General features: G+C 47.4%; 1 protein-coding gene across 1 annotated transcript; it reads right to left on the bottom strand.

Annotated features, from left to right (window-relative positions):
• Positions 1 to 421: 421 nt before the first annotated feature.
• On the bottom strand, positions 422 to 1,310 carry LOC119458822 (proteasome subunit alpha type-4). The gene has a single exon (XM_037720683.2). It carries the CDS (start codon positions 1,224 to 1,226, stop codon positions 480 to 482), a length of 747 nt encoding a protein of 248 aa, XP_037576611.1. The 5' UTR covers positions 1,227 to 1,310; the 3' UTR covers positions 422 to 479.
• Positions 1,311 to 13,283: the final 11,973 nt, after the last annotated feature.

The following is a 13,283-nucleotide window of genomic DNA, read 5'->3' as shown; positions in this document are numbered from 1 at the left end:
CCCAGCGGTGTGCTCTAAGCTACCCTGCTTATTGGGTGATCTACAATTGGGCTTAGAACCCCCTCAGCATTCCCTCGGTACAATGTCTTGACAATTGTATGTTTACTCCCCTAGCCCCAGTGCAGGGTAGCAAAGCGGGTGCAGTCGTGATTAAACATGCTGCCATAATACATCTAGCGCATGCGCACTAAGGTCTACTGTTCAAAGGAACACGTGAGTTTAGAGCACGTGCGAGTAGAGGATGGGACAACAACAGGCGCGAAAAGCCCGTTTCACATGGTGCGGTTTTCGTCGCTTCGAAAGTGCGATTTTCGTCGCGTGCGACGAAAATCGCAATCGCAACCGTCGACGGGCTACCAACAAGTTGGTCGCAAGTCGGAACAGACGCGAAAGCCGGTCGAGAAACACCACGGAGGCCACTGCTCGTTTTATTAGGACTCCCAATATGGTAAAGCGGGCGAAGGGCTGTCGCCGTACTCTTATTTCTTGTCGCCGTCTTCCAACTTCTTTATGAGCTTCTCCACTTCCGACAGAGGCAGGATGGTGACGCGCGTCTTGTTACGCAGCGAGTCTCTAGTGAGAGTAGCCACTTCGAGCTTGTCCGCTGCGAGCGTCGTCGCGTCCAGCGTCTTGCTCAGCACGGCGATGGCGAGAGCCAGGGCATCCTTTAGCGTCGTCTCGTTCTCCTTGTACTCCTGCTTGAGGATGGACACGGCGGCAGCGCTGTTGTTGCCGATGCACGTGGCCTTCCAGCCGCTGTAGTTGCCGCTCGGGTCAGACTGGTAGAGCTGGTAGCCGTAGTGCTTGTCCCAGCCCATGTACAGGACCGAGACGCCGAACGGACGCTTGCCCCCGTACTGGGTGTAAGCTTGCTTCAGGTCGCAAAGCCAGCTGACGAGGCGCTCGCAGGGGATGGACTCGCCGTACTGGAGCAGGTAGCGCTGAGCGATCTGACGCATTTCGTTGGTGAGCACGTTCGCGTCCGAGGTGATACCGGCCACGCTGCAGGCCACGTCCTCGTGCACCTTGTAGATCTTTTCGGCCGCGGCGACTTCGTCGAGCAGCTTGTTGGTGTTCCTTCGCTCGGCGGCCAGCAAGATCCCGTCGGTCGCCAAGATGCCTAGGCACGTACCGGCGTGACCTATGGCTTCCATCGCGTATTCCACTTGGTAGAGCCTACCTTCGGGACTAAATATGGTCGTCCTGGAATCATAGCGGCGTGCCATGGCAAATGCGACGTTTGGGATTCAACTCGAACGCACGTACGATCAATAAATGAAAAATGAACGCGCTCGCGACTTGCAGATACTCGCTTCTACGTCACCACAAGCGTCTGGAGCAGCGCCAGCAGTCGCTGCGCGTGCTCGGCACGCCTTCCTCTTCTTTACTTCGAAGAGGGCGATTTTTGGCCGCTTGACTTGACTGGATTTTGCAGCAAAGAATTTATGGTTGGTGGCGCTGGCACATGCACTGTGCCTTGAGATGCTTCAGTCGGCACTTGAAGCTATACACGCGGACAACTTTCTGTGGCAATGAAGGGAAAGCTACGGGATCGTGGATGCTGCACATGTGTTACCGCGCCAAGTAGTCCGGCAGCGTTTGACCGTGTTTCTGGTTGCTGCGAATAGACGCTGAATCGACGCAGCTTCCACATGCGACGGTTTCGCGTTTGCCCAAACGCGGAAGGGAAAAGCCACAGAACAAGTAAACTTTTACACTGAGTGGCGTGTTCCGTCTTATTTAACTGTTGCTATTAAGCTGTTTGCTTTCTCTTACCCAGCCTAAACCATGGTGGATTAAAACGCGGGACTCTTTTATTAAGCGCTCTCACTTTTGGGTGCTTTGCCGCCGTAGCTTTCCCTTCATTGCCACAGAAAGTTGTCCGCGAGTATAGAGTGCCCACAAAATGGCGTTAGACAGTTTTAACACGTGCGGTATTCCTGTACACGCAAGGACGCTTGCGTAATACCGGGTTACCGGATGCTGGTAGAGACACCTTGTGGCGTTTCGGCTAGCCACGATGTCATATAGACAGGTTTTTGCGTTCCGTTAGTGTTCTCGTAGGAAGACACAGATTTAAATATGACAACGTGTTGACGATTACACCTCTGCCGAAAATGTGCGCCGGCAGCGAAGTAGAATACACAATTTATTACTGCAATAATATCTCTGTGTTTGTCTGGTTGAGCTCTACGCCCCCAGGTGGCGCCACCAAACCGACCACTCACGTTCGCGCGTCCGGTAACCCGGTAATTAACAAACGGTAAGCAGTTCGCGGACAAACTACAGCTCTCCATTATCACTGCCAACCGCGGTACATTACCGTGAAATTTGACGCCTGTCCCAAGACGACTTCTACTCCTAACATATGCCTGTACCCACCCCAAGCCCTTCCAGAAATTTCCGGCATCAGAAAGAAAGCCGAGGTGCCACCTTTCACCCTGAAACAGACCATACTTCTATTGCGTCATGAAAAGCACAGTGAATGTTTTACATATACAAGGACAGTTCAGTTTTCTCCAAATGCTGAATTGGTGCAGTGGTAGCTCCCGCGAAATTTAGCTCATTTTACGTCACTAGCGGCTGCACAACTCGCAGCTCTCCTTGCTTTCCTGTAATGCATTTTTTCATAAATCATCAGAGTCATTGTACAGTCACGCTCATAAGTTTGGAGACCACGGCATCAGCTGAAAAAAAAATTCTTCTAGACGAGCCGTGCAACGTGAATATCCTTAAATCACGACGCCGGTCAAACAGGCGCACTTAGGCAGCATCACTTTATTTCAGCCTTTTATGGCTAGGTTTCGAAGGAAGAAAAAAATTTTGTGCCAGCTCTGGTCCCCAAGCGCTTGCTCACGACTGTACGTACTTTGTGACTCGAAAGCAGCTCTGCAGTGCCATTTGTGACCATTCTATCACGGAGCCGATGAAGAGCTAAGGGCAGACATTCGACTATAACTTCAGCCCCACGCAGTCTACTAGGGACACATCGTCTATCAGTAAATTCCTACGTAATGCGGTATTTCTCGTAACGACAGTACGGATCAATCTCCGCGACCGGCCCACGATGGTGCCCGTGGTATAACGATACTACTGTGATGAACAGATGTCGCCACAAGGCTTCGCTCGCTGGCGCACAGGTGTGCGGTGGGGCAGTGGAACTCGAGACGATTTTACCACAAGCACGTCTACGTAGCTTCGATGCACATCTGCAACTCCATCTTCCGCCAGGGATACACGGTTTCTCTGCCACCACTGGTTTGGCGCGGTGCTCACGAGTGCCTATTCCTTCCGCATTGGAATGGCTGACAGCCCTGCTTGCGACAAGTTAGGTTACGAGGATACGTAGAAGCACCTCCTCCGTGAGTTCCCTCGTTACAGTGTGGCTGAAAAAGCCCTGGTAAATTACGCTTGATAAATTGGGTGATTTCCGCTTGATGGAAGAGAGAATCCTTGGACACTGGCCAGAACCGAGATCAGCAAAGACAGGTTTAAGTGCGTTGGTCCGGTATGTGAGGACTTCTAGACTCTGACAGTCTCTAAATGTTGTTGTGGGTGTCATCTTGTCAAGTGCGCGCACATTTTTTTATCTCTTCTCTTCTTCTGTCACTTTTTATTCCCTTTGCCCATTTCTACATCAAAGGGTAGACAGGCGGTACTTGCACAGGCTAACATTTCTTTCTTGTCCTCTCTTTTTTCTCCTCCTCCTCGTCTTCTAACTGCGGACGGAGGTGTATATTATTACCCACGTAGGCATAAGTGTGGGTGTCGCCGCAGCTGGGTTAGTGATGGCCTACTATGGCTGTATCAAAGAGCTTTATTGCCAGGCCCAGAGAAGACGCAAATACAGCAAATACGTTTCGAGAAAAGTGTGATTAAAAGCACGTCCACAACCGCATGAAAAATTGAACACGAAGTAGAATTATCTTTGCTATATAATCTCTCTGTCTTTCTTCGCTTTTTTTTTGGTGGGTTTGTTCGAGCCGACCTATATTTTTGCTATCTACTGTTTGCCTGAGATAAAAAGAATAGCGTATAAGGACTCCGCCTCGGCAATAAAGTATATTCGGAAAGTATACTACGCTCACCCTTTGGCAGACGAAATATACCGCACGACTGCGCAGGCGCCCGGTAAGCTTCGGATACAGTGGATTCCTCGGGACACTATTTCTGTTCACGTACCAGCCGACACCGCTATCCACAGTAGGCTACCACATACTTTGGACGCTACTCCCAAGTGACCCCCAGGATTATTTCCTCCACCGCAAGCAGATTCTCCGCCGCACCACTCGAGAGTTAATCCGACCGTATGGTTCAAACCTCCCAGGCGGCCATACCCGCCAGGTTGTGTTGCGGAAACCCCGTGTGGAGGCGGCACTTGCACTCTCGGTCACCCATGACTGCATCAACTTCGTGGACCAATGGGGATTCCTGCCCACATTAACGCGACAGCGTTAAGGGCCCCATGTCGCCAAAAAGCCGGCGTCGGCGTAATCATCGGCGTCTGGCGGAAATAATCATGCCGAACCACATCATCCCCGAACCACCCCGACCGGGCGGGCCATTCGCGTGGCGCAAGGCGTTAGTGAACAATAATTGAATTTCTTAAGGTAAAGTGCGTCAGAAAAATCGTAAAGTACGATTTAACCACAACCTACAAACTTGATAGCGTCGGGTTGTAACTTGAATATACGAGAAAAAAGGCCTGATAAGCAGCCAGGGATCTTTGAATGCTATCGCGTTCCACTCTTAAAGGCGAAGCTTAAGCGCCCTCCAGTTCTGATGGTGTTTCGCTGTACTTTGGCTCTAGGCAACATTGAGGGGAATGTTGAGAACCAACCCTTTCTAAATTTTAATCGGGCCCCATGTTGCAGAAAATAGGGTGTCGGTGTCGGCGTCAGCAGCGTGCCAATAACGCGTTCCACTCTTAAAGGCGAAGCTCAAGCATAGTCCAAGTTTTTATTCGCTTATGCAGTTGAGCAAACTCTCGAAAAAAAAAGAAGACAAAGGAGTAGCGGCCAATATCCATGATGCCGACCTCTGCTAAACACACATTTATCAAAAAGAAAGAAAAAATCAAGGTGCACTTAGTTATCCCCGACGTGGATGAATGCGATAGCATCGCGGCCACAAGGTGCGCACAACGCAAGGTTGTGGGTTCGCCTCTCACCTTTCGTGGGTTCGAGTGCTTTAATTAACTATATCTTAATTACCATCCTATAATTAACTTTGACCTAATTAACACCAATGGTCGTGGATTCGAGTGCCTTAATTAACTATATCCTAATTACATGTGTCTTAATTACCGTCGCCTTAATTAGGACCATAGGTCGTGGGCTCGAGGCCCACCAGTGGTCGGGGGTTCGTAGCTTTTTCGGACCATGGCGTTGTCACGCCAACGCCCGATTTTCCGCCTCATGAGCCATATAATGTTTTCGCATTAGAAGAGTTACTCTTTAGTGCTACTTTTTTTCCTCTGCACAAGCAACACATGCATACACATACACACACACATCAAGGTAACTTTACGGCCTGTATAGGACTAACTTTCGGTCAGCATCGGCCGCTTGAAAACTGCTAATTCTGCACTCGGGTTGAGCTTGTTGCTTACAGAAAGTGAGGCTTTATTTTCAATGGCGAAATCCCGGGAACGCGACACGCGAGTCGTAAAATTGATTCAACTACAGTTTATTCCCTCGATGTAGCTAAAAGCCAGCGCTTTCCCGATCGTAGGGTAATCCTTTGGATTAACGGATTAGTGCTTCTGAAAGGGCAGTTTGGACGTAAGCGGATTGAGGCTGCTGTCACGGCTTTTCGATCGCTAAGGCGAACGCTCTCCCGGGCTCTGCGCTAAAAGTTTCAAAAAGCAAACAACTGTTTGGTGTAAAAAGTGCAAAAGGTGGCAACTCCAGCCATGTCAGACCTACAGAAGTTTGGAATGGTTGGCACAGACGTGCAAGTCACGGCAGGGTATTTTGTGTCGTTGTTAGATTCCTGTAAAAGAAAATCTGTGTGCAACGCAAATCTCTCTTTCTCTCTCTCTCTCTCTCTCTCTATATATATATATATATATATATATATATATATATATATATATGTGTGTGTGTGTGTGTGTGTGTGTGTGTGTGTGTGTGTGTGTGTGTGGTGTGTGTGTGTGTGTGTGTGTGTGTGTGTGTGTGTGTGTGTGTGTGTGTGTGTGTGCACATTCACAATGGACGTGGATTCTTTTACAAAAGACGTCTGAAGAACTTTTGAAGCGGCTCGTATAGTAGCAACCGAATTGTGGCCGCTCCTGTCCAATTCTATTCAAGGTGCCTGAAGTTTGACTTGAGTTGATTTGATCTGATTGAATTTTGTGTCCCACCTCCCTGGGCCTGCCTTTAACCAGTAGCGTTTTAGACATATATTATGCAATTATTGATCTAATTTAACGCGTTTGACGTGTCTTCGCTGGTCATGGATGAGTGACAGTCACTCAGACATATTAATGCACCTGTTTTTATCCAGATTACTATTTATTGAAAGGGTAGCGTCAAGCCAAAAACGAAATCACACGTCGGTTTCTCTATTGTCGTTGAAGTAAATCACCAAATTGGGCAGCAAGAAATTTACAAAGCTTGACTTCGTTAAAGGCAAACTTTGCCGGAGGGTAGCACAAGGGTTTCGAGCATGACCCGCTCATGCATTTCATAAATCAAAAACGTTGTGTTATGATTGCGCACATTTTGGCATTGTAAGCTTCATCGCTTCCGCACGCTACACCTCACAGAATACCACCAATTGGACGAGAATCGAGAAAGACTCAAATGTCTTGACGTTGTGCGCCGACGCAAGTACTTGTAAAGTCGCCAGAGCTCTTCGGCAAGAAGGAAAACTGTTTTTGCGTAAAGAACGATCGAATCAATGAGAGTTTCTAGTCTTTTAGTGGTATTCCATACCTTCGAAAGCGTTTATCAGTTGAATCGCTTCGTAGCAGTTGAATTGTTTAGGCACCATGAGACGTCATCGGGTACAATATCCAAGCCTTGTTTTATTTTTGTTTTTGTGCGTTCCTTTTCGCGGGAAACGCGTACATAAAGTTGCAGCGGCGAGTAATGAACACCGTGATATAGCCTGTCGGCGAGAAAGCCCGGTGACTAGCGGCAAAATTGAAGAATTGTACGAGTATAACAAATGCTATTCTTGAACTAAAAAGAAAGAAAGGCGGTCGATTTCGCCGCAACCTCTAAAGGTAAAGCAGAAAACTGCTAGCGTATTCTGACGATGGCAAGATTTCAGTTGCTGGGGTCATCCGAATTCAAGGCACCAATGAAGTTTTGTGTGCGTCAGTTTAGCGACTGTGGGCAAGTAACGCTGGAACAGAAGAGGAACGTATAACTCAACGCTGACCAAATCACGAGGGCACAAATATGTCAAGCTCTATACTCATATGCGCTGCACCACGCCCTGCTATAAACGTTCACCGTTTGACGATCCCGAATAGCTCGGTATAATAAAGTTCCTTTCCGAAGCATTTCGGCCGCTTCCTAGTAGGTCAACATGTCAAGGGCATCGCAATGTCTCGCTAACCTTTCTCTTTCAAACACATTATTTCGCAAACTCGCAAGAGACTCTTCGCCATCACCTTACCTTGCATAAATTATAAGGGTACTCACTGCAGACTTCGTGGTCATTTAGGTCGACCGCGCCCTTTTTTATCGCGAACGCAGACAAACCCGTTACTTTTATGTCCACTGTCAAGGTTATCTTCCTCGCCCTCGTTTACGGTGTGTTCACCTATTTAAACCCTTCCCTTCGGCATTATTTTTATCACTGCTAATGCCCTGTAGTTAAAGGTCAACGACGATTTTGTTCTTTCTACGGATACCGGTCAAATTTGTGCGCTACATTCTTCTGGGTAATTTGCCTGTGCCCGCCATATTACAGCACGACTGAGAGTTGTGTGTTTCTACGTAAATTACTTTTTCAAATATAGTTCGTGCACACTGGCTATCCGTGGCCTCGGACGGACGATTTCTACTGGCCACCATGTGCTTACCGCTCGTGACGTCAAAAGATGGGAGCAGTCATGGTGGTTGCCGACACTTCGTCAAGCTGTCTTTAAATAACATGTGCTTGCCTAATAGTGGTACGCCAAATATGCTAAACTTCTTTACTGGCTTAAGGGTTTCGTCATAATTTATTAAACTACAAAAACGACCGCTACTTCGGCTTCATAAAGCAAGCTCGTCCTCCTGGTCCTGGCACGTGTGTGCTCTGAAGCCGCCAGTGACGTCACCAAAGGCAGCACTCGGTGCTTCACACTTGTACTATAGTTTCGGTTTCAATGCCTCACTTTTTTTTGTGTACTTAACGTTACTTCTGAGTTTTTTTAGGAATGGAACTATTTTATGCGTGACGCAGTGGAGTCTGCAACCATTAATTGTCTGACATGATGAAAATATGCTTGAGCTTGTATTTAATGAAAAAAAAAACTACATAAATATTCTGTTTTTCTGACATTATGAAAAGCTCACCAGACAACGAGATCATCGTAGAAAAATTGCTTCTAACCTGTTCCTGTCCCTACAAACAAGGGAATCCGTGGAAGACCTGCGCTATTTTTCTTGCAGACAGTGACTTGAGTAACGTCCGTGTTAACAGTGGGGTATAAATTTAATAAAAATGTGACGTCATGATAACTTCCTCGCGCGAATGCCTTTTTTTCTGTTCTGATGTAATGTTTATTTTCTTCTTTTAAATCTCATTTTAATTTCATGATGTCGTTTTCGCGTTAGCGTCATTTTAAGCGCCTAGCAGTAAAATCAACCTTTTATCAAGGCTAGAAGGCTACTGGTGCGTCTCATAAATGCTGCGCTGGCCGTGTAGTTGCATCTTGCATTAGCGTCATTTTAATCGCCTAGCAGTAAAATCAACCTTTTATCAAGGCTAGAAGGCTACTGGTGCGTCTCATAAATGCTGCGCTGGCCGTGTAGTTTGCAGCTTTATGTCATAATCTTATCGTGCAGTGAGGGTTTCTCTTTTCTTTTTTTTTTAGCAACAGCGAGAGGCCTTCATTATTTTTTTTTTCTAGGCATGTCTATTTCCTTGCTTGGCGTGTTCTTATTATTTTTGTTGAGCTGCGATTTTGGGATAACGGGCTCCTGATTAGCCAGCCATCACATTTTGTCGCAGTTAATTAAAAAAAACGGCAAAAGCCAAAGAGCCGAGTTAGAACAAGCATGACGTGACACGAAACTAAAGATAGAAATATATGTGACTGGTTTTACTGTATTACCTTCCTACAATGCCTCCCGCCCCCCCCCCCCCCCCCCCGAAAAAAAAAAGACCACACTATTATCGTCAGACGAGGCTTTATAAGCCACATAACATTAAAAAAAAACAGAGGCAGATAGCGACGCAAACGTCAAGTTTCCGCACAAAATAGCCGTGACGTCATGGATTTTTGCCGAGTCTGCTCGCACCTGCTTAATCCGCCTTTTGCATTGCGCTGTAGCGCCACCTTAGCGGGCTCCGCGAGAAACAATATGTACGGCATCGGGGCCCCGTGGGACGCAGAGGCACGCTGCAAGAAGCGAGCTGAAATTGATTTGTGCATTTGTCAGTCGTTGTAATTTTCGTTTTGTGTGAGTGGCCGCTTGTTGGATAGGATGCCTAGGCCGGCAATGACTCTGGTGCGACTTACAACCGCAAGTCGTCGAAATATGATGACGGGATTTGGTGTAGCTACGCCGACAAAACCAGTCACTGTGCGACGTGCCTCTGAACGAATACATCGCACCTAAAAGCGATTGACGCACCGCCTACGCTTGTATTCCTGTTATTCATATTTATTCGTACCGAATATGAGTCCAAACATGCTTCGGAAGTTGAAATGCACGAACGTGGGCACTCGCCAGCCGCCCACATCAAGTTTAAGCTGGGGTCGATTCCGCTCAGCGGAGGTTAGCCGTATCGTATATAGCAGCAGAGTTCATGCATTTGCCACTGTAAGGCCTGCACTTAACGTACGCTAATAGGATATGATAAAAAGCGTTTCACTTTACATATATTAACGCGAGAGCGTTAAGGGCTCCGTGTCGCAGAAAATCAGGCGTCGGTGACCGGCGCCCGTCAAAATAGCAAAGTACGACTTATCTTCACCTAGCGGATTTCCGCTGAACTATTACGTCATAAAGTACGACTTTACCATTTGGCATCGGATTCGCCGTCGGATTGTTTACCATTCGGTGTCGGATTGTAATTTGAATGTACGAGAAAACCTAATTCTGCTACGAGAAAACTCAAACACAGACCCCTTTTCCAGCATCTCTACCAGACCTACAACCGCGCGCTCGGGTACGTTACCTGCGAAAATGATATTCAGATGGCGTTCGCATCCTAGACAGGTCAAATTAGGACTTCGCCTGCTAATTCGTTTTGGACACGCGCGCGCGTCGGGGCAATAGAAAACAATTAATAAAATAATAAAAAGGTTCTAGGACCTTCACATTTTAATATAAGACCACTTATATTGCCGGTGGAAAAACGTCTTTCCAGCAATTCATTTATGTTTAAAAGTGAAGCCGACTTTAAGGGGATCGGTGTAAGCTTGGTATTTGTAAGCTGGCTTTCCGACGTTCAGTGTTGCAGTGAATGAAGCCTACTTTCCGATGCGAACGATGCGACGCGAACGGTTCCCCATATCGCTATCGCGTTCTACTCAAAGGCGAAGCTTAAGCGTCCTCCAATTTTTTAAACATGTGTGTTGGATTTGCGTAATTTTTAGGAACAACGGCATTTTTTTAAGCCCGCATACACAAACCATTGCTTTTTTGTACGTTTACATTAAAGGACGAACTCTTCCGTGGATATTAAACATGCATTTTTAAGCTCAGCCGAATCATTATGAGCAACTGCGAGATATATAACTTGCAAGAGTAGTGTTGGGGTGGACGTCATGACGTGTCTTCGGGGAAATAGAGGCTGTGGTCGCGGCTTTATAGCTGGCTCCATAAGCGCTCAGGTGGTCGTGCGCCAGTGCTGAATAGCTGGCTGTATAGACGGTGATTGGCATCCTACAATTAGTCACCTAGCTCAAAAGAAACGTACGAACGTTAGTATGTTTCTCTATACCTAGCTTGCAAACATGCATATTTTTATAACTGAGTGTTGACCACAGTGGCCATAGCTCTTCGAAGGGGCGACACTGCGCCCAGAGTAATTATGCAACGCAAGAACGGCGCATTTGTTTACATCGGCACGCGTACGGCCACCGCCCGCTGCTCGCTTCAAGTACGGTAGAAACCGTGCACCGCTCACGCGAGATAATGATGAAATGTTCAAAGCATATATGAACACTTCTCATGCACATATCAGAAGCGATCACACTGAAACGAGAAGGCATGAACGTCCCGGGCACATCAAAAACGGCGACAACGACCACCTAGTCGCACTGGCACGCGAAAATGCCGATGCCTGCCGTACTCACGTGGAAATGAGCGGTGTTGTTGCTTACGATGCAGCATCAAAAGGGCCATCACTTGTTGCCTGTTTAGCATAAGAGGCAAACTGTGTTTTCGGTAACTACTAAATCTGGCAGCATAAAAATACACTCTCCGTAGTTGCACTTCGTTCATGGAAGCGCCGGCGACTGCGACCGACAGCCTTCGTTCAAGAACGGTGCCTGTACCGAGGTATTAGCACCTGCGCCGTGTCGCCGCTTCCCACTCTGTGCATCGTACTATGCTAAAGGTGGTTCACTCCAAGTCGGTAAGGTCAGTACCGAACTATATAAGCAGTTTCCTTCGTCCTACTTGCTTATCCTATATTTCAGGTCCGCCGGTAGTGGACGAACTCGTAGGCTGTGTTAGGCGTAATGAAGCTGCCTGAACGAGATCGACACCGCCCCAAACTTGATGTGGATGGCTGTAAAGGGCTGGAAATTGTGCATATCGGCGTCGGAAGCACGTTTCGACTCAATTTGAGCGTCAATGAATACATACACGAGCGCATTTGCGGCGATATTCACGTTGTCGGTGCGATGTTCTCACTCGGCGGCCGCTCGCACGGCGATCAGCACACTGGTTTTGTCGGCGTCGTCGGCACGAAAGCTTATCACACTGCGATCACTAGCTGTCGTCAGTCGCTTCTTCGTCATATACTTGTAGGACAATATAGGTCTCCCACTGGCACAGTATCACAACTACAGCCGGCCGAGCGTTGGCGCCGGCGTGAGGTCGACTTCTGACCGACATCGGTGTCGTGTCGGCATATATTGTGATGTACCGGACGTTAACCAAATATCGCTGTGAACAGCTGAAGTTTCTACCGAAACACAGCGCAAATACCGCGTCGTCGACCGGCACAGCGGCGAGAATAAAGCGTTCGCGTGCTCGACGGCTATGCTGTATGCGCGTGCGTCTTCAGCTGCACGAACCACCGACGCCGTACAAAACGTTTTCGCCGCTCGCCGCTAGGGTACATCGCATGCGCACTCGGAACATGCAAAAGGCGGATTTTTTTTTTTTTTTTTGCCCAGAGAGATGGACTGCATTGTATTGCAAGAGCCAGAGACTGAAGCTTACAAACTTCAAGAACTATTGCCGAGCCACAATCACCCAGATACGAAAGAAGAAATACTTTGAAAACCGGGATGTCACACTTAATTGTCGCACGGATGACACACGTTAAAGAACCCCAGGTGGTCATAATTAATCCGGAGCCCTCCACTACGGCGTGCCTCATAATCAAAACTGGTTTTGGCACGTAAAACGATTGACGATAATAAAGTCACGTGTGGCGCATACCCGCATTGGCTATGCAGGTATGAGCCAGGGACAAGGAAGAAAGAAAGAAAAAAAGAAAGAAGGAAGAAAAAAACAAAAAAGAAAGATAGAAAGGAAGGAAAAAATAAATAATAAATAAATAAATAAATAAATAAATAAATAAATAAATAAATAAATCACGTGTGGCTCAAACCGGGACCGCACATTTTTTCACCTTCGCTGGTTTATCATCTGTACGGGGTGCATTGGCGGTGAATTAAAAAAAAAAAAAAGGATGTCGCGCATGATTCTTGCGAGGGACTTGACACACATCTGGAGGTTACGTTTTCACTTTTGCGATCTGTTTTTCTTTTTTTTTCTGGGCTCTCAACAACACGTTTGTTATCTCTGACCCGTTGTTCTCGCTGCGATGTTTATCTTGTGTCCGTCACTGGACACCCCAATAGCGACTGCGTATATAGCTTGTTGTGGGAATCGAATTTCTCGCCCTGACAACCAGGTCGCGGAAATATTGCC

The sequence above is a fragment of the Dermacentor silvarum genome, chromosome 7 (genome assembly GCF_013339745.2).
Source record: "Dermacentor silvarum isolate Dsil-2018 chromosome 7, BIME_Dsil_1.4, whole genome shotgun sequence".
NCBI lineage: Eukaryota > Metazoa > Arthropoda > Arachnida > Ixodida > Ixodidae > Dermacentor > Dermacentor silvarum.
Note: the sequence above shows the minus strand (reverse complement) of the source record. Positions and strands in the feature narration are given on the sequence as shown.